The 25,387-nt window shown below is 42.2% G+C and overlaps 1 protein-coding gene across 1 annotated transcript in view; it reads right to left on the bottom strand.

Annotated features, from left to right (window-relative positions):
* Positions 1-25,387, bottom strand: part of LOC123991124 (cadherin-12-like) — a 208,748-nt gene that overhangs the window by 77,200 nt on the left and 106,161 nt on the right. The window contains 1 exon segment of the mRNA XM_046292351.1: positions 10,160-10,454. Coding sequence (XP_046148307.1) covers positions 10,160-10,454 — 295 coding nt within the window.

Here is a 25,387-nt window from a genome sequence, read left to right as displayed (position 1 = left end):
AAAATCTTCCAAGAGTGAAAAAGCTCCCAATCGTTCTGATTGTGAAGTCATGTTGTAAAAACTTTCACAGTGTGAAACTGTTCCCACTCAATAATTGCATGTGCTTTTGTGCGGATGTCTGAGCTCGTGCAGATTTTTCTTTCACACCCCCTCGCCCTTGATTTAGCTAGCTAATGAGCATAATTAGCTGTAAACTGGTTGAGATGGCTTGTTCTCAGAGGCGTGCAGTTTTAACTTGTTTGTACAGCTAGCTAACTAACAAACAAACAAACAAATATATGTATGCACTGTCAATCAAAAATGTAGCGCCCAAGTCTTTGCAATCGCAAATAATCTCCTAACATCAACCCTCAGCACTTTGACTTGCAAGTCCTGGTATTTATATGCTGATCTCACATCTCAACAAGCTTCTGATACAAACTTCAATACTCCTGGCCACCATTGATTGGCAGATGTATGAAGCAAATGCGCGTGTCCACTAGCACAGTTTTTGAGCTCGAGGGAGGATGTGAGAGAAACAGCAGCATGAGCTCAGCCATCCATATAAAGAGATGTGCATGCAATTATTGAACTGGGAACATTTTCACGCTGGGAGAGATTTTGCAGCATGACATCACAATCAGAACACAATCAAAACGATTTTGAACTATTTCACACGGGGAAGATTTTTACGACACCTTACACCCCCTTCCCTTGTTTTTCTCTGCCTGTGTGTACGCTGTTGCTGTGATTTCTGTTGCTCAGACAGCTTCTCCCACTCTTGTTTGCTTCAGAACTGAGTGGGAAAAGTTGCTAAATGCTATCAAACCATAGAAACCCTCTGTGTCAAAACTCCCCAAAGGCAGCCTGAAAAGTAGTTGAACTCACAAAATATAGGACAAAGTCGCTAAATTGTCAACAGTGACTACAGAATAATCTGAAAATAAGTATTATTTCTAAAGCATGCTCATTCCCTCATTTAAAGGTGCAATAATATTTGAATAGTTCACCTAATTTCAGTTTGTGACAAAGCAAGCAATGTATAGTGTAGAGAATCCTTGTACCATCTAAACCACTGTGAAATGTATTTTCAATAAGTCAAAATATTGTATTTTCAGCAGTTTATATCTGGTGTACTAAACTGAAACTGCTTTCAATGAGAATGACAGAACTATGACACACATTTTGTATGTGAATTTGGATGGGTTGCCCAAAAAGTTACATATTGCATCTTTAAAGGAAATAGTTATTTCGCAGGCAGGTCCTAAATTCTCAAAAAATACACAACACACAGAGACTAAGGTCTGCTTCAGTGCCTTCCATCTTTGTTTCCCTGCAGTGAGTTGTAAAATGATTCTTTTTTTGATAAGCTTGAAAGGGACCATGCGGATTTAGAGCACAGTTTGTGTGTGCAGTGTACAGGTAACTGCCAAAATGAAGGAAACTCTTGAGTAAATGAGGGATGCAAAGCAGTGGTGGAAAAAGTACTCAATTGTCATACCTGAGTAAAAGTAAAAATACCTTAATAGAAAATGAGTGAAAGTAACCCAGTAAAATATTACTTTTATTTTTTATTTTTTTTATTTCACCTTTATTTAACCAGGTAGGCAAGTTGAGAACAAGTTCTCATTTACAATTGCGACCAGGCCAAGATAAAGCAAAGCAGTTTGGCAGATACAATGACACAAGAGTTACACATGGAGTAAAACAAACATACAGTCAATAATACAGTATAAACAAGTCTATATACGGTGTGAGCAAATGAGGTGAGATAAGGGAGGTAAAGGCAAAAAAAGGCCAAGGTGGCAAAGTAAATAAAATATAGCAAGCAAAACACTGGAATGGTAGATTTGCAGTGGAAGAATGTGCAAAGTAGAGATAGAAATAATGGGGTGCAAAGGGGCAAAATAAATCAATAAAATAAATACAGTAGGGAAAGAGGTAGTTGTTTGGGCTAAATTATAGGTGGGCTATATACAGGTGCAGTAATCTGTGAGCTGCTCTGACAGTTGGTGCTTAAAGCTAGTGAGGGATATAAGTGTTTCCAGTTTCAGAGATTTTTGTAGTTCGTTCCAGTCATTGGCAGCAGAGAACTGGAAGGAGAGGCGGCAAAAGAAGGAATTGGTTTTGGGGGTGACTAGAGAGATATACCTGCTGGATCGCGTGCTACAGGTGGGTGATGCTATGGTGACCAGCGAGCTGAGATAAGGGGGGACATTACCAAGCAGGGTCTTGTAGATGACATGGAGCCAGTGGGTTTGGCGACGAGCATGAAGCGAGGGCCAGCCAACGAGAGCGTACAGGTCACAATTGTGGGTAGTATATGGGGCTTTGGTGACAAAACGGATTGCACTGTGATAGACTGCATCCAGGTTGTTGAGTAGGGTATTGGAGGCTATTTTGTAAATGACTTCGCCAAAGTCGAGGATTGGTAGGATGGTCAGTTTTACAAGGGTATGTTTGGCAGCATGAGTGAAGGATGCTTTGTTGCGAAATAGGAAGCCAATTCTAGATTTAACTTTGGATTGGAGATGTTTGATGTTGGTCTGGAAAGAGAGTTTACAGTCTAACCAGACACCTAGGTATTTGTAGTTGTCCACGTATTCTAAGTCAGAGCCGTCCAGAGTAGTGATGTTGGACAGGCGGGCAGGTGCAGGCAGCGATCGGTTGAAGAGCATGCATTTAGTTTTACTTGTATTTAAGAGCAATTGGAGGCCACGGAAGGAGAGTTGTATGGCATTGAAGCTTGCCTGGAGGGTTGTTAACACAGTGTCCAAAGAAGGGCCAGAAGTATACAAAATGGTGTTGTCTGCGTAGAGGTGGATCAGAGACTCACCAGCAGCAAGAGCGACATCATTGATGTATTCAGAGAAGAGAGTCCGTCCAAGAATTGAAACTTGTGGCACCCCCATAGAGACTGCCAGAGGTCCGGACAGCAGACCCTCCGATTTGACACACTGAATTCTATCAGAGAAGTAGTTGGTGAACCAGGCAAGGCAATCATTTGAGAAACCAAGGCTGTCGAGTCTGCCGATGAGGATGTGGTGATTGACAGAGTCGTAAGCCTTGGCCAGATCAATGAATACGGCAGCACAGTAATGTTTCTTTTCGATGGCGGTTAAGATATCGTTTACGACCTTGAGCGTGGCTGAGGTGCACCCATGACCAGCTCTGAAACTTGATTGTATAGCAGAGAAGGTATGGTGAGATTCAAAATGGTCGGTAATCTGTTTGTTGACTTGGCTTTTGAAGACCTTAGAAAGGCAGGGTAGGATAGATATAGGTCTGTAGCAGTTTGGGTCAAGAGTGGGTCCCCCTTTGAAGAGGGGGGATAACCGCAGCTGCTTTCCAATCTTTGGGAATCTCAGACTAGTAATAGGGGTGGCAACAATTTCGGCACATAATTGTAGAAAGGGTCCAGATTGTCTAACCCGGCTGAATTTGTAGGGGTCCAGATTTTGCAACTCTTTCAGAAATGGGGAAGGCTTGGGCGAGTTGCTGTGGGGGGTGCAGTGTTGTTGACCGGGGTAGGAGTCACCAGGTGGAAAGCATGGCCAGCCGTAGAAAAATGCTTATTGAAATTCTCAATTATAGTGGATTTATCAGTGGTGACAGTGTTTCCTATATTCAGTGCAGTGGGCAGCTGGGAGGAGGTGTTCCTATTCTCTATGTACTTTACAGTGTCCCAGAACTTTTTTTGAGTTAGTGTTGCAGGAAGCACATTTCTGCATGCTTATTTAAGATGGTTAGGAAGGCATTTAAAAATAATAACAAGGCATCCTCTACTGACGGGATGAAATCAGTATCCTTCCAGGATACCCCGGCCAGGTCGATTAGAAAGGCCTGCTCGCTGAACTGTTTCAGGGAGCGTTTGACAGTGATGACTGGAGGTCGTTTGACCACTGACCCATTACGGATGCAGGCAATGAGGCAGTGATCGCTGAGATCTTGGTTGAAGACAGCAGAGGTGTATTTAGAGGGCAAGTTGGTTAGGATGATATCTTTGAGGGTGCCCGTGTTTAAGGCTTTGGGGAGATACCTGGTAGGTTTATTGATAATTTGTGTGAGATTGAGGGCATCAAGCTTAGAATGTAGGATGGCTGGGGTGTTAAGCATGTTCCAGTTTAGGTCGCCTAGCAGCACGAGCTCTGAAGATAGATGGAGGGCAATCAGTTCACACATGGTGTCCAGAGCACAGCTGGGGGCAGAGGGTGGTCTATAGCAGGCGGCAACGGTGAGAGACTTGTTTTTAGAGAGGTGGATTTTTTAAAGTAGAAGTACAAATTGTTTGGGTACAGACCTGGATAGTAGGACAGAACTCTGCAGGCTATCTTTGCAATAGATTGCAACACTGCCCCCTTTGCAGCAATTACAGCTGCAAGTCTCTTGGGGTATGTCTCTATAAGCTTGGCACATCCGGCCACTGGGATTTTTGCCCATTTGTCAAGGCAAATCTGCTACAGCTCCTTCAAGTTGGACGGGTTCCGCAGGTGTACACCAATCTTTAAGTCATACCACAGATTTTCAATTGGATTGAGGTCTGGGCTTTGACTAGGCCATTCCAAGACATTTAAATGTTTCCCCTTAAACCACTCAAGTGTTGCTTGTGCAGTATGCTTAGGGTCATTGTCCTGCTGGAAGGTCCATCTTCGTCCCAGTCTGAAATCTCTGGAAGACTGAAACAGGTTTCCCTCAGAAATGTCCCTGTTTTTAGCGCCATCCATCATTCCTTCAATTCTGACCAGTTTCCAAGTCCCTGCCGATTGTGTTCTCGGTGTGATGAGAGGTGTTGGGTTTGCACCAGACATGTCATTTTCCTTGATTGCCAAAAAGATACATTTTAGTCTCATCTGACCAGAGTCTATTCTTCCATATGTTTGGGGACTATCCCACATGCCTTTTGGCAAACACCAAACTGTCACGCGGAGCACACTCAGACAAGGAGACTGGGATGAGAGAACCAAGGTATGTTTTGAACACGGGGGAAAGCTCAGGCAGCTTGCTGGAAACCAGGTGCGGAGGCTGAGGCTGGAGCGAGAGGTGTGGGGACAGGGTAAGCAGGTCCGGAGGGAGCGTAGAGTGAGGAATCCAGGACAGAGTAGCATGACTGACGAGAAGTCGGACTGGAGACAGGGACCAGAGTCAGAACAGGCAGAACTGTGGTGGAGAGGAAAAAAGAGTCAGGCAAGGGAAACCAGGCACAACTGGAACAAACGGCTAGAATCATGGACTGACTGGGCAGAGATTACAATCTGGCAGTGTGGAAGTGGCAGGATTGAGTACTTGTAGAGGTCTTGATTATGGAACAGGTTGCTGCTGGTGGGGATCTGCTCTGACTCCAGCACACCCTTCTCCGCCCACACACACACACACACACACACACACACACACACACACACACACACACACACACACACACACACACACACACACACACACACACACACACACACACACACACACACACACACACACACACACACACAGAGAGGGAGAGGTAGATAGCACTGGGGGAGTTGCGGCAGGTCAAGGAGACACCGGATGAGCACTAGAGGGCGAGGCAGGATCAGATGTGACACAAACGTGTTTGCTTATTTTTTCTTTAAGCAATGGCTTTCTTCTGGACACTCTTCCGTAAAGCCCAGCTCTGTGGAGTGTACGACTTAGTGGTCCTATGGACAGATACTTCAATATCTGCTGCAGAGCTTTGCAGCTCCTTCAGGGTTGTCTTGGGTCTCTTTGTTGCCTCTCTGATTATTGCCCTCCTTGCCTATGAGCTTTGGTGGGTGGCCCTCTCTTGGCAGGTTTCTGGGTGGGTGGCCCTCTCTTGGCAGGTTTATAAACTAACCCTGATCTGTACTTCTCCACAACTTTGTCCCTGACCTGTTTGGAGAGCTCCTTGACCTTCATAGTGCCGCTTGCTTGGTGTTGGCCCTTGCTTAGTGGTGTTGCAGACTCTGGGGCCTTTCAGAACAGGTGTATATATACTGAGATCATGTGACACTTAGATTGCACACAGGTGGTCTTTATTCAACTAATTATTTGACTTATGAAGATAATTGGTTGAACCAGATCTTATTTGGGGGCTTCATAGCAAAAGGGGTGAATATACAGTGGGGCAAAAAAAGTATTTAGTCAGCCACCAATTGTGCAAATTCTCCCACTTAAAAAGATGAGAGGCCTGTAATTTTCATCATAGGTACACTTCAACTATGAAAGATAAAATGAGAAAAAAAATCCAGAAAATCACATTGTAGGATTTTTAATGAATTTATTTGAAAATTATGGTGGAAAATAAGTATTTGGTCACCTACAAACAAGCAAGATTTCTGGCTCTCACAGACCTGTAACTTCTTCTTTAAGAGACTCCTCTGTCCTCCACTCGTTAGCTGTATTAATGGCACCTGTTTGAACTTGTTATCAGGATAAAAGACACCTGTCCACAACCTCAAACAGTCACACTCCAAACTCCACTATGGCCAAGACCAAAGAGCTGTCAAAGGACACCAGAAACAAAATTGCAGACCTGCACCAGGCTGGGAAGACTGAATCTGCAATAGGTAAACAGCTTGGTTTGAAGAAATCAACAGTGGGAGCAATTATTAGGAAATGGAAGACATACAAGACCACTGATAATCTCCTTCGATCTGGGGCTCCACGCAAGATCTCACCCCGTGGGGTCAAAATGATCACAAGAACGGTGAGCAAAAATCCCAGAACCACACCGGGGACCTAGTGAATGACCTGCAGAGAGCTGGGCCCAAAGTAACAAAGCCTACCATCAGTAACACACTACGCCGCCAGGGACTCAAATCCTGTAGTGCCAGACGTGTCCCCCTGCTTAAGCCAGTACATGTCCAGGCCCGTCTGAAGTTTGCTAGACAGCATTTGGATGGTCCAGAAGAAGATTGGGAGAATGTCATATGGTCAGATGAAACCAAAATATAACTTTTAGGTAAGAACTCAACTCGTCGTGTTTGGAGAACAAAAGAATGCTGAGTTGCATCCAAAGAACACCATACCTACTGTGAAGCATGGGGGTGGACACATCATGCTTTGGGGCTGTTTTTCTGCAAAGAAACCAGGACGACTGATCCGTGTAAAGGAAAGAATGAATGGGGCCATGTATTGTGAGATTTTGAGTGAAAACCTCCTTCCATCAGCAAGGGCATTGAAGATGAAACGTGGCTGGGTCTTTCAGCATGACAATGATCCCAAACACACCATCCGGGCAACGAAGGAGTGGCTTCGTAAAAACATTTCAAGGTCCTGGAGTGCCGTAGGCAGTCTCCAGATATCAACCCCATAGAAAATCTTTGGAGGGAGTTAAATGTCAGTGTTGCCGAGCAACAGCCCCAAATCATCACTGCTCTAGAGGAGATCTGCATAGAGGAATGGCCAAAATACCAGCAACAGTGTGTGAAAACCTTGTGAAGACTTACAGAAAACATTTGACCTCTGTCATTGCCAACAAAGGGTATATAACAAAGTATTGAGATAAACTTTTGTTATTGACCAAATATTTATTTTCCACCATAATTTGCAAATAAATTCATTAATATTCCTACAATGTGATTTTCTGGATTTTTTTTCCTAATTTTGTCCATCATAGTTGAAGTGTACCCATGATGAAAATTACACGCCTCTCTCATCTTTTTAAGTGGGAGGACTTGGACAATTGGTGGCTGACTAAATACTTTTTTTGCACCACTTTTCAGTTTTTTATTTTTTAGAATTTTTTTAAACAAGTCGTTTTTTTCATGTCACTTCACCATTTTGAACTATTTTTTGTATGTCCATTACATGAAATCCAAATAAAAATAAATTTAAATTACAGGTTGTAATGAAACAAAATAGGAAAAATGCGAAGGTGGCTGAATACTTTTGCAAGGCACTGTATGGAATAAAAAGTACACTATTTTCTTTAGGAATGTAGTGAAGAAGAAGTAAAAGTTGTCAAAAATAGAAATAGTCAAGTAAATTACATATACCCCCAAAACTACTTAAGTAGTACTTACACCACACATGCAAAGTATATTGAAAGTAATTGCATCCACATAGGTATGGTTCCTAAGTTACTTAATCAATTGTCATCCCATCATGCTTAGGTTCATGTATAAAAATTCCCAGTTGATATATTTTTTTACCTACCATGGCTAGAAGAAGAGATCTCAGTGACTTTGAAAAGGGGAATGTCAAAGAAGCATAGAGGGTTTAAAATGTGTGTGTGTGTGTGTGTGTGTGTGTGTGTGTGTGTGTGTGTGTGTGTGTGTGTGTGTGTGTGTGTGTGTGTGTGTGTGTGTGTGTGTGTGTGTGTGTGTGTGTGTGTGTGTGTGTGTGTGTGTGTGTGTGTGTGTGTGTGTGTCAGTGAGTCAGTCAGTCACCAGATCTCAACCCACTTGAACACTTATGGGAGATTCTGGAGTGGCACCTGAGACAGTGTTTTACACCACCATCAACAAAATACCATATATATATTCTTCGTGGAAGAATTGTATCACTCACATCCCTCCAATAGATTTCCAGACACTTGTAGAATCTATGCCAAAATGTTAGCTGTTATGGTGGCTCGTGGTGCCCCAATGCCTGATTAAGACACTTTATGTCAGTGTTTCCTTTATTTTGGCAATTACCTGTACATTGACTGTACCCGGCTCCATTAAACTATTTCTATCAGAGCACTGTAGAGATCTGATTTGTTGTTCTCTTTGACAGGGCTTCATAGCAATTCAGATCAAGAGGAGCCAATCTCAAATTGAATTACCTTGATCTCCCTTCCCTGGGGGGAAATACAAGCCTCGATCTGCAATGTACTCAGGCACATTGTGCATAACTGGCTTGCTCACAGAAACATCAACATTTCTTCTCTATCTCCCTCCTGTTTACCTGTGATTATAAAACTCCCTTTCTTATGGTATTTTTTACTATGTCTCGATATAAACCTCAGTACAATACAGTGTTGTTCTAAGAAATGCATCTATTTTGCTATGACAGGTTATCTTCTCTAGGGTAGGGGGCACTATTTTCACCTCCAGATGAAAAGCATGCCCAAAGTGAACTGCCTGCTACTCAGACCCAGAAGCTAGGATATGCATATCATTGGATAGAGAACACTCTAAGGTTTCCAAAACTGTTAAAATACTGTCTGTGAGTATAACAGAACTGATTTTGCAGGCGAAAACCTGAGAAAAATCCATCCAGGAAGTAAGATTGTTTTATTTTTGTAGTTTTCTATTTAATGCCATTACAGTATCTATTGATAGGACTCAAATTGCAGTTCCTATGCCTTCCACTAGATGTCAACAGTCTTTAGAAATTGAAAAATGAGGGAGTAAGACCAGTCTGAATGACTGGACCCTACAGTGTCACAGAGCTTTTTCATGTGCAATCCCGAGAGCGAGCCTTTCCTGTTGACCTTTTATATTGACAACGTTATTGTCCGTTTGAAATATTATCAAGTATTTAGGCTAAAAACAACCTGTCGATTGAATATAAACATAATCTGGCATGTTTCTATGAACTTTACGGATGCAATTTTGATTTTTTTTATCTGCCTGTTGTGACTGCATTTGAACCTGTGGATTACTTAAGAAAACGTGCGAACAAAGGTTTTTGGATATAAAGAGAGACTTTATCGAACAAAACTAAAACAAATTTGAGTTAATAATGTCTTCTGAGTGCAACCATATGAAGATCATCAAAGGTTAGTGATTCATTTTATCTCTACTTCTGACTTGTGTAACTGTTCTACTTGGCTGATTACTGTTTGTAATGATTTGTCTGCTGGGTGATGTTCTCAAATAATCACATGGTATGCTTTCGCCGTAAATCCTTTTTGAAATCTGACACCGTGTTTGGATTTTCAAGAAGTTAATCTTTAAACCTATGTAAAATATGTTTTGTTTTCTGAATTTTTATAATCAGTATTTCTGTTTTTGAATTTGGTGCTCTGCAATCTCACTGGATGTTGGTCAGGTGAGATGCTTCCATCCCACATACCCTACAGAGTTATAGCAGATACAGTAAATTACGTATTTTATGATATTTTGTTTGGGTTCCAAATGGCACACTATTCTCTTTATAGTGTACTAATTTTAACCAGAGCCCATAGCTCTGGTTAAAAGAAGTGCACTATAAAGGGAATAGGCCATACAAAGTATTATCTGATATTTCTTCTTACCTACAGGTGACATCTCAGAGACACTAGCTGTGTACGGGCCTTCCAGAAACTTCGGCTCATTGTCGTTGATGTCCTGGACTTTGATCACAAACTGTGATTCGGGCTCCAGGGGCCTGTTTGTGTCGATATCGACAGCCTGGGCGCGAAGGGTATAGTAAGGCTTCACCTCCCTGTCAAGGCTTCTTAAGGCATGGATGTCCCCGGTCGTTGCATCGATGGTGAAAATGGAGCCGGCCCCTTCTCCCATGAGAGTGTACTTCACTGCGCTCTCGCCCTTATCCAGGTCAGTGTGCAGCTACAAGACAAGATAAAAAAGTACAGGTTCAGTCCTAACATACTGCTAATGATTCATTGAGACCACTGAGGGAGAACAATGTAATGTTTTAAAGCAGTTTATGAAGTGAGTCGATGGGAATCACTGCGCTTACTGACTGCACTTATAAAATACAAAGAAACCCCCCCCCACATTCAATATACAGTGAGTGCACAAAACATTAAGAAATACGATTGAGTTCCGCCCCAACCTCACTTCGTAGGGGCATTGACTCTACAAGGTGTCGAAAGCATTCCACAGGGATGCTGACTCATGTTGACTCCAATGCATTCCCACAGTTGTGTCAATTTGGCTGGATGTCCTTTGGGTGGCGACCCATTCTTGATACACACAGGAAACTGTTGAGCATGAAAAACCCAGCAGCATTGCAGTTCTTGACACAAACCAGTGTGCCTGGCTCTACCATACCCCTTTCAAAGGTACTTACATATTGTCTTGCCCATTCACCCTCTGAATGGCACACATTCACAATCCATGTCTCAATTGTCTCCAGGCTTAAAAATACATATTTAATCTGTCTCATCCCCTTCATCTACTCTGATTGAAGTGGATTTAACAAGAGACATCAATAAGGGATCATAACTTTCACCTGGATTCATCTGGTCAGTCTATGTCATGGAAAGAGCAGGTGTTCTTCATGTTTTGTACAATCATTCTATACAAAGTAACGTACCTGTTTGGCCCAGATCTGGTAGAAAAAGTATTACCTATATGATGACTCACCCAACAATACAGATGTTAATTTGATCACCCTATTGTTGCAGGAAACGTAATCTAAAGTTACTTCAACCTAGTTAGTAAGTGAAGCTGGCAAATTTATATTTAACAACTTGTTGAGTGAACTTGAAACTTTTGGTCAAAAGTAACATTATTTTAAGATTTTTCATTGTGAGCACACAACACTTCATCTGGGATTTGAACTCATAATCCCTTGGTTGCCAGTGACTTGAATTTCCTGCTATGCCAAAAGGTCTGTGGGCATGGAAGAGATTGGCCAAATATTAATTGAGAAGAGTTTATTATGTACTTTGCTAAAACACCTTAAAAATTACAGAGGAATAACTTTTTGAGGCTATTAAATGCTTTCAGTCTGAAAAAACCCCAGGGCTTAATGGCATACAGGTGGAGATATATATGGCCTTTTTTAATATACTCAAAGCTGCATTATTATCTTATTTGAACTACTCCTATAGAAATGGTAGTCTGTCAGGTACTCAGGGGGAAGGTCTGATTTCACTATTATTAAAACAAGACCCAGATGGCAAATATAAAGATCCAGTCTATCTTAAAAAGTGGAGGCCTCTTACACTTCAATGTTGTGATGCAAAAATACAAGTGATATATGCATAGCACTATTAAAAAGGTTTTACCAAGTATTGTTCATACTGAGCAGACAGTTTTTTTTTGCATGGACGATGAATTGGAGATAATATATGACAACTACTAGAAGTAAAAGAACATCATAAAACAACTAAAAAGCCAGGCCTGATTTTGAAAAGGTCTTTGATAAAGTAAGACGCAATTGTATTTATAAATGCCTGGATTTTTTTCAATTTCGGTGATTCTTTTATAAAATGGTTAATGGTAATGTATAGCAACCCCAGGTGTAAAATAGTACATATCGGCTACATCTCAGAGAGTTTTGAAATGTCAAGAGAAGTTAAAAAAGGGTGTCTGCTGTCACTATATCTATTCGTCTTGGCCATTGAAATGCTAGCTATTAATATCAGATCAAATAACAACATTAGAGGAATATAAATCCAAGGCTTAAAAACAAAGGTGTCCATGTACAGTTGAAGTCAGACGTTTACATACACCTTAGCCAACTACATTTAAACTCAGTTTTTCACAATTCCTGACATATAATCCTAGTAAAGAATTCCCTGTCTTATGTCAGTTAGGATCACCACTTTATTTTGTTTTATTCTGACTTTGATTTATTTCAGCTTTTATATATTTCATCACATTCCCAGAGTGTCAGAAGTTTACATACACTCAATTAGTATTTCGTAGCATTGCCTTTATTTTTTTTTACTTGTGTCAAAAGTTTCAGGTAGCCTTCCACAAGCATTTTGTCCCATTCCTCCTGACAGAGCGGGTGTAACTGAGTCAGGTTTGTAGGCCTCCATGCTCGCACACACTTTTTCAGGTCTGCCCACAAATGTTCTATAGGATTGAAGTCAGGGCTTTGTGATGGCCACTCTAATACCTTGACTTTGATGTCCTTAAGCCATTTTGCCATAACTGTGGAAGTATTATTGGGGTCATTGTCCATTTGGAAGACCCATTTGTGACCAAGCTTTAACGTCCTGATTGTCTTGAGATGTTGCTACATTATATCCACATACTTTTCCATCCTCATGATGTCGTCTATTTTGTGAAGTGCACCAGTCCCTACTGCAGCAAAGCAACCCCACAACATGATGCTGCCACCCCTGTGCTTCACAGTTGGATTGGTGTCCTCTCGCTTGCAAGCCTCACTCTTTTTCCTCCAGACATAACAATGGACATTATGGCCAAGCAGTTCTATTTTTGTTTCATCAGACAAGAGGATATTTCTCCATTTCTCCATTTCTTTGTCCCCATGTGCAGTTACAAACCGTAGTCTGGCTTTTTATGGTGCTTTTGGAGCAGTTGCTTCTTCCTTGCTGAGCAGCCTTTGAGCAGTCTGCTCATTCCAAGATTACAACCAATTAATAACCACATTACCCCAAAAATGGAGGAGGCAGGTGGTAGCAGGAGGAGGCCCAATATAAAGGATCAAAACTGGAGGAGGAATAAAAATAGCACAAATAGGAAAGTATACGAGTTTAATTTGAGGACCAGGAAGTTGACAGCTGTGCCATATAGATTTTTTGATGTACCGATTCCGTTGTACAGGGTGTATGAGTTCATATATAAAACTAAGCAAGATTCAAGCCTTCGTGCTTTTCAGCTGAAATTATTACACAGAATTCTTTCCACCAACAAAATGTTGAACATTTGGGGCATACAATCATCTTAGCTCTGAAGATTTTGTTGTGAGGATACAGAATCAATAGGCCATTTATTTTGGTATTGTCCTCAGGTAGCCTGTTTCTGGTCTCAGGTTGAGGAATGGGTGAAAATGCATAACATTGATCTAACATTTAACGTTTTCAGCTTCAGTGTCTTTAGATATTTTTGTCAGATGTTACTATGGAACACTGAAATATAATTACAAATATTTCATAAGTGTTAAAGGCTTTTATTGACAATTACATGAAGTGCAGTGTTGCAGTGTTGACTCTTCTTTTTCAAGACCTCTGCAATCCACCCTAAAATGCTGTCAATTAACTTCTGGGCCACATCCTGACTGATGGTAGCCCATTCTGGCATACTCAATGCTTGGAGTTTGTCAGAATTTGTGGGTTTTTGTTTGTCCACCAACCTCTTGAGGATTGACCACAAGTTCACAATTGGATTAAGGTCTGGAGAGTTTCCTGCCCATGGACCCAAAATATTGATGTTTTGTTCCCTGAGCCACTTAGTTATCACTTTTGCCTTATGGCAAGGTGCTCCATCATGCTGGAAAAGGCATTGTTTGTCATCAAACTGTTCCTGTATGGTTGGGAGAAGTTGCTCTCAGAGGATGTGTTGGTACCATTCTTTATTCATGGCTGTGTTCTTAGGCAAAATTGTGAATGAGCCCACTCCCTTGGCTGAGAAGCAACCCCACATATGAATGGTCTCCGGATGCTTTATTGTTGGCATGACACATAGCTGATGGTAGCTTTCACCTTGTTTTCTCCGGACAAGCTTTTTTCCCAGATGCCCCAACCAATCGGAAAGGGGATTCATCTGAGAAAATGACTTTACCCCAGTCCTCAGCAGTCCAATGCCTGTACCTTTTGCAGAACATCAGTCTGTCCCTGATGTTTTTCCTGGAGAGAAGAGGCTTCTTTGCTGCCCTTCTTGACACCAGGCCATCCTCCAAAAGTTTTCGCCTCACTGTGCGTGCAGATGCACTCACACCTGCCTGCTGCCATTCCTGAGCAAGCTCTGTTCTGGTGGTACCCCGATCCCGCAACTGAATCAACTTTAGGAGACGGTCCTGGCGCTTGCTGGACTTTCTTGGGCGCCCTGAAGCCTTCTTCACAACAATTAAACTCCTCTCCTTGAAGTTCTTGATGATCCGATAAATGTTTTTTAGGTGCAATCTTACTGGCAGCAATATCCTTGCCTGTGAAGCCCTTTTTGTGCAAAGCAATGATGACGGCACGTGTTTCCTTGCAGGTAACCATGTTTGACAGAGGAAGAACAATGATTCCAAGCACCACCCTCCTTTTGAAGCTTTCACTGTTATTCGAACTCAATCTGCATGACAGACTGATCTTCAGCCTTGTCCTCGTCAATGCTCACACCTGTGTTAACGAGAGAAGCACTGCCATGATATCAGCTGGTCCTTTTGTGGCAGGGCTGAAATGCAGATGAAATGTTTTTGGGGGATTCAGTTACATGGCAAAGAGGTACTTTGCAATTAATTGCAATTTATCTGATCAGTCTTCATAACATTCTGGATTATATGCAAATTTCCGTCATACAAACTGAGGCAGCAGACTTTGTGAAAGTTAATATTTGTGTCATTCTCAAAACTTTTGGCCACGACTGTACTGTTCGGAGATCTGGAGAGACCGGGACAGTCAATTACTAATAAACTAATACTCTTAGTAAAATGATTTATCTTCAACTCGCAATCTGTGGATTCTCTTCGATTAGATAGATTAAAATTGTGTGTTAAATGTCACAGCATAGTTGAAAGATATATGGTGCGTAAAAATCCGAAGAGGGTGGCCAGCAGAGACTGGAGGGAAGCTGAGGATTGGGATGTGGAATCGAATGGTTGAGGGGCAGCTCCTGGGGATCTGTGGGGGGGATCTTGGAGGGTTGGTGGCCTGGTGGTTGGGAGCTTGGGCCGGTGGCTGATGGTTCGGGTCCCCGTTGTTGACCTTGTGGGAGATCTGTCGACCTGCCCTTGAGCAGGGCTGTGACCCTGGTTGCTTCTGTGTGTCACTCTTGATGTGAGTCTGTTAGATTACTAACATGATGTAGTTTTTGAGCGGCTTCACTGCGAGTATATTGTATGTTTTAAATATATGTCTTTTTTAAATAAATTATGATAATAAAAAAATAGACCTTAAAAATTCCCTGCTGCCTTAAATTGTTAAATCATGTAAAATACACTCACTGAACTGTCTTAGCATTGTGTTTTCTTCAGGTACATTTTTTTAAACACCTTTGCAAAATCTGACTTTGTCTGTCAGCCTGGGGGCATATGTACTGGCTTGACCCAGTTCTTTCTCCGATTCACAGTGCAGTTCCTCTTTCTACAATTACCATGTGTCACGTCCTGACCTTAGTTCCTTTTTTAGGTCTCTGTTTTAGTTTGGTCAGGGAGTGAGTTGGGGTGGGCATTATATGTTGTGTTTTCTAGGTTTTCTATTTCTATGTGTTTGGCCTGGTATGGTTCCCAATCAGAGGCAGCTGGCAATCGTTGTCTCTGTTGAGAACCATACTTCGGCAGCCTGTTTTCCCACTATGATAGGTGGGTAGTTGTTTTCTGTCTTTGTATGTAGTTTACCAGACGGAACTGTTTCGGTTGTTCTTTTTGCTACTTTGTATTTTTAGTGTTCAGTGCTATTGATTAAAATGACGAACACTTACGATCCTTCCTACTCCTCCCCAGAAAAGGAGGAAAACCATTACACCATGTGTTCCAAATTGCATCCTATTATTAAATACATGAAGAGAATTGGGTGCCATTTGGGACACAATCTAACAGTACAAGAACGCTTTTCTTTGGCTACAAGCAGTACACTTGTTGACATGGATGCATTTTTTCCCCCTGTACAGGACATCAGACTCACAGATTGGATTGTGTTGTGTCTAATATTCAGCTACTGTAAAGTATTGTAACTGTCACCATGGTAGAACCCTGTTAGGTAATTGTCTCTACACTTAGAAAAAATGATCTTCTGGTGTTCCCTTTGGATAACTGTTTTGGGGTTTCAGGTAGAACCCTCTTTGGAAAAAGTTTAACATGGAACCCAAAAGGGTTCTACCTGCACCATAACCTCCAGTTATGATAACAAATGACATTTTCCCCCAGTATGCTCTACTGCAGATAGATATTGGGGGAATAGTTTTTAATACCTGTGTTGTTGCATGTACATTGAGTGATTTATTGATTAATCGTATGCTACACAAAGATTCATAACATTCATTTTTCTAAACTAATCCAATATTTTAGTTAGATTTTTTGCACTTGTTACTGAAATGGTTGTTCCCGTTTAAATAGGTTAGATAGTATCCTCATACTGTTCCTGACCCTGGCAGTCATTATGAATGCAGGTTGCAAGTGAATAAAAACGGTTGAATATTCTAAATCTGTCTGGATTCCAATAATAATTATACGTCAATTTACAAGCCAGTATAATGCGCTTGACTCGGGAAAGAGCTCACCAGAACTGAGTACTGGCACCTCAAATTACTACTGCTTGAGAAGCACTTATAAAATATTAGCTAAGAATTATTGTAGAGTTGCTGTACCTAAATATGAACGTACCGGCACCCAAAATGAGTACCAGCACCTACATTACATTACACCTATCCTAGATCAAGTCATGCACCTTGACCGAGTCTGTAATACCTTCATGTTTCAAGCAGGACCCATAGTTCCTGTGCCCCAAGAAAGGGAAGGTAGTCTGCCTAAATGACTACCGCCCCATAGCACTCACGTCGGTAGTCATAAAGTGCTTTGAAAGGCTAGCCATGGCTCACATCAACGCCATCATCCCGGAAACCCTAGACCCACTCCAATTCATATACCACCCCAACAGATTCACAGATGACCCAATCTCAATTGCCCTCCACTCCGCCCCTTTCCCTCCTGGACAAAAGGAACACCTATGAGAGAATGCTGTTCATTGACTACAGCTCAGTGTTCAACACTATAGGTTACCATAGGACCCACAAAGCTCATCACTAAGATAAGGACCCTGAGACAAAACACCTCCCTCTGCAACTGGATCCTGGACTTTTTGACGGGCCTTCCCCAGGTGGTAAGGGTGGGAAACAACACATCTGCCACACTGGTCCCTCGTGGGTGTGTGCTTTGTCCCCTCCTGTACTCTCTGTTCACCCATGACTGCGTGGCCAAGCATGACTCCAACACCATCATTAATTTGGCTGACGACACAACGGTGGTAGGCCTGATCACCGACAACAATGGAAAAGCCTATAGGGAGGGTCAGAAACAAAGGAGATGATCGTGGACTAAAAGGAAAAGGATGGCCAAACAGGCCCCCATTCAAATCAACTGGGCTGTAGTGGAGCGGGTCGAGAGTTTGAAGTTCCTTGGGGTCCACATCACCAACAACCTATCATGGTCTAAACACACCAAGAAAGTTATGAAGAAGGCACGACAATGCCTTTTCCCCCTCGGGAGACTGAAAAGATTTGACATGGTTCCTCAGATCCTCAAAAAGTGCTACAGCTGCCCCATTGACAATATGGTTGCATCACCACCTGGTTTGGCAACTGCTCGGCATCCAGGACCTATATAATAGGTGGTGTCAAAGGAAGACCCCAAACATTGTCAAAGACTCCAGTCACCGAAGTCATATACTGTTCTCTCTGCTACCGCATGGCAAGTGGTACCGTAGCACCAAGTCTAGGTCCAAAAGGATCTTTAACAACTTCTACCCCCAAGCCATACCGCTGCTGGACAATTAATCAGATGGCCACCCCCTTTTTTTACACTGCTGCTACTCGCTGTTTATTATCTATGCATATTCACTTTAACCCTACCTACATGTACAAATCACCTCGACTAACCTTTACCCGCACACATTGACTCGGTACCAGTACCCCCTGTATACAGTGCCTTGCGAAAGTATTCGGCCCCCTTGAACTTTGTGACCTTTTGCCACATTTCAGGCTTCAAACATAAAGATATAAAACTGTATTTTTTTGTGAAGAATCAACAACAAGTGGGACACAATCATGAAGTGGAACGACATTTATTGGATATTTCAAACTTTTTTAACAAATCAAAAACTGAAAAATTGGACGTGCAAAATTATTCAGCCCCCTTAAGTTAATACTTTGTAGCGCCACCTTTTGCTGCGATTACAGCTGTAAGTCGCTTGGGGTATGTCTCTATCAGGTTTGCACATCGAGAGACTGAAATTTTTTCCCATTCCTCCTTGCAAAACAGCTCGAGCTGTTTGGGACTGGGACAACATTCAACAGGCCACAATGCCACGGATGTTTGAAGTTTTGAGGGAGCGTACAAATGGCATGGGCTATTACCATAAGCCGCCTTCAACATCGTTTTAGAGAATTTGTGAGTACGTCCAACTGGCCTCACAACCGCAGATCACTTTTATGGCTTTGTGTGGGCGAGTGGTTTCCTGTTGTCAATGTTATGAACAGAGTGTCCCATGGTGCGGTGGGGTTATGTTATGGGCAGGCATAAGCTATGAACAACGAACACAATTACATTTTATTGATGGCAATTTGAATGCACAGAGATACCGTGATGATCATCCGCCCCCATCACCACGTGTTTTAGCATGATAATGCATGTTCCATGTTGCAAGGATCTGTACACAATTCCTGAAAGCTGGAAATGTCCCAGTTCTTCCATGGCCTGCATACTTACCAGAAATGTCACCCATTGAGCATGTTTGGGATGCTCTGGATCGACGTGTATGACAGCATGTTACAGTTCATGCCAATATCCAGCAACTTCGCACAGCCATTGAAGAGGAGTGGGACAACATTCAACAGGCCACAATCAACATGCTGATCAACTCTATCAGAAGGACAAGTGACGCGCTGCATGAGGCAAATGGTGGTCAAACCAGATATTGACAGTTTTTCTGATCCATGCCAATCCTACCGTTTTTTAAAGGTATCTGTGACCAACAGATGCATATATGTATTCTGAAATCTGAAATCCATAGATTAGGGCCCAATTTATTAATTTCAATTGACTGATTTCCTTATATGAACTGTAACTCAGTAACTCACTTTTGTTCAGTATACCCTAAGTAAATCAATGTATGGACAGAAGGGGTGGCTGCCTGTATTGTGATGGATTCATTTAGAATGAGTAAATTTATTTTATTCTGGTTTATGCAATGCACCACCCATCTTATTCAATACAGAAACCCCAGGAGTGACACATTTTAATCAGACCCTGCAAATCGATTCATAACTGCACAATTAAAGATGAAAATTAAATACAACTCCTAAAAAGGAATAGGCCCATTCCCCACATTAATTAGAAGTGAAAAGTTGAGTGATACTAATTAAAAATTCCATTAGGCTAACAATGGTAATCAATTATACAAAGAGATTAATTAATGTGAAGGCAGGCAAGTACACTTTTTTAACATGCCACATAATCACCAGGGCCTCACGGGCTAGAGGTTTGGAGGATAAAAGCATCCATAAACACTGCAGAGAGGTAGTTTTAGTCAGTTTGTTATACAGTAAGAAAATAAGTTATCCAATTATCCAACTCAAACCCTCTGCCTTACTGCATTTTTTTAACACATGAATCAACAAAACAAAGACCTATGCATGCTCCATTCAAATGATAACTTTTGTAATGGTCTTCTGTACATTTTTTTATTTATTTAAAAATTAAATGTTTTATTTTTATTTCACCTTTATTTAACCAGAGAACAAGTTCTCATTTACAACTGCGACCTGGCCAAGATAAAGCAAAGCAGTGTGACACAAACAACAACACAGAGTTACACATGGAATAAACAAACATACAGTCAATAATACAATGGAGAAAGTCTATATACAGCGTGCAAATGAGGTAGGATAAGGGGGGTGAGGCAATAAATATGCCATAGTGGCAAAATTATTACAGTATGGCAAATTAATCACTGGGGTGATAGATCTGCAGAAGATGAGTATGCAAGTAGCGGTACTGGGGTGCAAAAGAGCAAAATAGATATAATAAATAATGATATGAGGTAGTTGGATGGGCTATTTACAGACTGGCTATGTACAGGTGCAGTAAACTGTGAGCTGCTCTGACAGCTGGTGCTTAAAGCTAATGAGGGAGATATGAGTCTCCAGCTTCAGTGATTTTTGCAGTTTGTTCCGGTCATTGGCTGCAGAGAACTGGAAGGAAAGGCGGCCGAGGGAGGAATTGGCTTTGGGGGTGACCAATGAAATATACCTGCTGCAGAGCGTGCTGCGGGTGGGTACTGCTATGGTGACCAGTGAGCTAAGGCGGGGCTTTACCGAGCAAAGACTTATAGATGACCTGGAGCCAGTGGGTTTGGCGACAGATATGAAGCAAGGGCCAGCCAACGAGAGCATACAGGTCGCGGTGGAGTGTAGTATATGGGGCTTTGGTGACAAAACGATTGGCACTGTGATGGACTGCATCAAAATTGGTGATAAGAGTGCTGGAGGCTATTTTGTAAATGACATTGCCGAAGTTAAGGACCGGTAGGATTGTCAGTTTTACAACGGCATGTTTAGCAGCATGAGTAAAGGATGCTTTGTTACGAAATAGGAAGCCAATTCTAGATTTAGTTTTGGATTGGAGATGCTTAATGTAAGTCTGGAAGGAGAGTTTACAGTCTAACCAGACACCTAGGTATTTGTAGTTGTCCACATATTCTAAGTCAGAACCATCCAGAGTAGTGATGCTGGATGGGTGGGTAGGTGTGGGCAGTGGTCGGTTGAAGAGCATGCATTTAGTTTTGCTTGCATTTAAGAGCATTTGGATGCCATGGAACGAGAGTTGTATGGCATTTGAAGCTCATATGAAGCTTTGTTAACACCGTGTCCAAAGAAGGGCCAGAAGTATACAGAATGGTGTCGTCTGCGTAGAGGTAAATCAGAGAATCACCAGCGGCAGGAGCGACATCATTGATGTATACAAAGAAAATAGTCGGCCCGAGGATTGAACCCTGTGGCACCCCCATAGAGACTGCCAGAGGTCCGGACAACAGGCCCTCCGATTTGACACACTGAACTCTATCTGAGAAGAAGTTGGTGAACCAGGCGACGCAGTCATTTGAGAAACCAAAGCTGTTGACTCTGCCGATAAGAATGTGGTGATTGACAGAGTCGAAAGCCTTGGCCAGGTCGATGAATACAGCTGCACAGTATTATCTCTCATTGATGGCGCTTATAATGTCGTTTAGGATCTTGAGCATGGCTGAGGTGCATCCATGAACAGCTCGGGAACCAGATTTCATAGCGGAGAAGGTACAGTGAGATTCAAAATGGTCGGTGATCTGTTTAACTTGGCTTTTGAATACCTTTGAAACGCAGGGTAGGATAGATTATAGATCTGCAGCAGTTTGGGTCTAGAGTGTCTCTGACTTTGAAGAGGGGGATGACCGCGACAGCTTTCCAATCTTTGGGGATCTCAGACGATACGAAAGTGTTTGATCAAGCTAGTAGTAGTAGTTGCAACAATTTCAGTGGATAATTCTAGGAAGAGAGGATCCAGATTGTCTAGCCCTGCTCATTTGTAGGGGTCCAGATTTTGCAGCTCTTTCAGAACATCAGCTATCTGGGTTTGGGTGAATCCACAAAGGAAAATGGGGGAAACTTGGGCAAGTTGCAGTGAGGGGTGTAGGGCTGTTGACCGGGTTAGGGGGTAGTCAGGTGGAAAGCATGGCCCGCCGTAGAAAAATACTTATTGAAATGATCAATTATCGTGGATTTATCATTGGTGACAGTGTTTCCTAGCCTCAGTACAGTGGGCAGCTGGGAGGAGGTGCTCTTATTCTCCACGGACTTTACAGTGTCCCAGAACTTTTGGGAGTTTGTGCTACAGCGTGCAAATTTCTGTTTTAAAAATCTATCCTTCACTTTCCTAACTGCCTGTGTAAATTGGTTCCTAACTTCCCTGAAAAGTTGTATATCACGGTGGCTATTCGATGCTAATGCACTACGCCACAGGATGTTTTTGTGCTGGTCGAGGGCAGTCAGGTCTGGAGTGAACCAAGGGCTATATCTGTTCCTAGTTCTAATTTTTTTTTAATGGGGCATGCTTATTTAAGTTGGTGAGGAAAGCACTTTTAAAGAATTAGCAATCATCCTTTAATGATGGAATGAGGTCAATATCATTCCATCAATAAGGTTGATTACAAAGGCCTGCTTGCTGAAGACCCATTACGGGTGCAGGCAATGGGGCAGTGATCACTGAGGTCCTGCTTGAAGACAGCAGATGTGTATTTGGAGGGCAGGTTTTTAGGATGATATCTGAGGGTGCCCGTGTTTACGGATTTGGGGTGGTACCTGGTAGATTCATTAGATTGTAGGATGGCTGGGGTGTTAAGATTGTCCCAGTTTAGGTCACCTAACAGCACAAGCTCTAAAGATAGATGGGGGGCAATCAATTTGCGTATGGTGTCCAGGACACAGCTGGGGGCAGAAGGTGGTCCATAGCAAGCGGCAATGTTAAGTGACTTGTTTCTGGAGAGGTGGATTTTTAAAAGTACAAGCTCAAATTGTTTGGGCACAGACCTGGATAGTAAAGACAGAACTCTGCAAGCTATCCCTGCAGTATATTGCAACTCTGCCCCCTTTGATGCTCTATCTTGTCGGAAAATGTTATAGTTAGGGATGGAAATTTCATGGGTTTTGGTGATCTTCCTAAACCAGGATTCAGACCCTCCTAGGACATCCGGGTTGGCAGAGTCTGCTAGGGCAGTGAATATAACAAACTTAGTGAGGAGGCTTCTAATGTTAACATGCATGAAACCAAAGCTTTACGGTTCCAGAAGTCAACAAATGAGAGCACCTGGGGAATGGGAGTGGAGCTAGCCACTGCAGGGTCTGGATTAACCTCCACATCACCAGAGGAACAGAGGAGGAGTAGGATAAGGGTACGACTTTGACTAGGCCATTCCAAGACATTTAAATGTTTCCCCTTAAACAACTTGAGTGTTGCTTTAGCAGTATGCTTAGGGTCATTGTACTGCTGGAAGGTGAACCGCTGTCCCAGTCTCAAAATTCTGGAACACTGATGCAGGTTTCCCTCAAGACTTTCCCTGTATTTAGCGGCATCCATCATTCCTTCAATTCTGTCCAGTCTCACGGTCCCTGCCGATGAAATACATCCACACAGCATGATGCTGTGTGGGGATGGGGTTCTCGGGGTAATGAAAGGTATAGCGTTTTCCTTGATGGCCAAAAAGCTCGATATTCGTCTCATCTGACCAGAGTTACCCTCTTCCACTATTTGGGGAGTCTCCCACATGCCTTTTGGCAATCACCAAACGTGTTTGCTTATTTTTTTCTGGCCACTCTTCCGTAAAGCCCAGCTCTGTGGAGTGTACGGCTTCAAGTGGTCCTATGGACAGATACTCCAATCTCCGCCGTGGAGCTTAACAGCTCCTTCAGGGTTATCTTTGGTCTCTTTGTTGCCTCTCTGAATAATGCCCTCCTTGCCTGGTTCGTGAGTTTTGGTGGGCGGCTCTCTCTTGGGAGGTTTGTTGTAGTGCCATATTCTTTCATTTTTTAAATAATGGATTTAATGGCGCTCCGTGGGATGTTCAAAGTTTTAGATATTTTTTATAACTCAATCCTGATCTGTACTTCTCCACAACTTTGTTCCTGACCTGTTTGGAGAGCTCCTTGGTCTCCATAGTGCCTCTTGCTTGGTGGTGCCCCTTGCTTAATGGTGTTGCAGACTCTGGGGCCTTTCAGAACAGGTGTAATTATACTGAGATCATGTGACAATTGTCACTGCATACAGATTGCATACAGATGGACTTCTGAACTAATTATGTGACTTCTGACGGTAATTGGTTAAACCAGATCTTATTTAGGGTCTTCATAGCAAAGGGGGTGAATTCTTATGTATGCACTCACAACTTTTCAGTTAACTTTTTTTTGTAACAAGTCATTTTTTTCATTTTACTTAACCAATTAGGATTAGTTTGTACATGTCCATTACGTGAAATCCAAATAAAAATATCTTTAAATACAGGTTGTAATGCAACCAAATAGGAAAAACACCAATGGGGTGAATACTTTTCCAAGGCACTGTTTGAGCGATGGAATGCATTCCTGTCTGAAGCATGGATGTTTAGGGTTGTGGAGGGCAGACAATGATAAGCATCCCAAATAGTGCGGCCCTGGTCCAAATTAGTGCACCATTAAAGCAATATGGTGCCATTTGGGATGCAGCCTGAGGAACTATGCCACAATTTAATGCCATACATAAAACATACTCCAGATACCTGAGAAACATGTTTTGAATTCACAGCATTATCTACGATAATAATGCTGTTGTTTAATTTGAACAGATTATTTCCCTAGAGATGATCCATCTATTGAGTTGGTGCATTGCAGGTGTTTGGTGTTAGACAGGTGTTAGTCCCTTAAATGCTAGACACTTCCTTCTTCATAATAGGTGCAATTAGCAAGATTCCCCACTCTTGTTGACACTATTCATCTATAATAAGAAACAAGTTGTCAGAAGAATAATTATATGCATGTCTCATTATCGTCTAATGTGTGTCTGTTAGGGGAATAATACAACTTTAGCTTGTTAAAAATCAAACTTTAACAGCCTTTTTGATTGCTCACCATGGACAGTCAGGTACTGAGGGCAATGAAGAAGTATATACTGGAATATGCCTGCAGTATAACATGACAAAATGTACAGTGAATATCTAATTAACATTTACCCTTCTGTCCTGTTTTAGACATGAAAATATGGTATTACCTGATACAGTTAAGAAACCACACAGGAGATTTTGAAGGGCCTTTTTAATAATGTCTTGTGTGAATAGTGTGCTACAGTACTGTTCTGTTCATGGGGAGTCTGGGTGGTGAGCAGCCTGCCTGGGACTCTCCTGGAGGATTTTCAGCGA

This window comes from Oncorhynchus gorbuscha, linkage group LG12 (assembly GCF_021184085.1).
Source record: "Oncorhynchus gorbuscha isolate QuinsamMale2020 ecotype Even-year linkage group LG12, OgorEven_v1.0, whole genome shotgun sequence".
NCBI classification, from domain to species: Eukaryota; Metazoa; Chordata; class Actinopteri; order Salmoniformes; family Salmonidae; genus Oncorhynchus; species Oncorhynchus gorbuscha.
The sequence above is the reverse complement of the archived record's forward strand: the minus strand, read 5'-3'. Positions and strand labels throughout refer to the sequence as shown.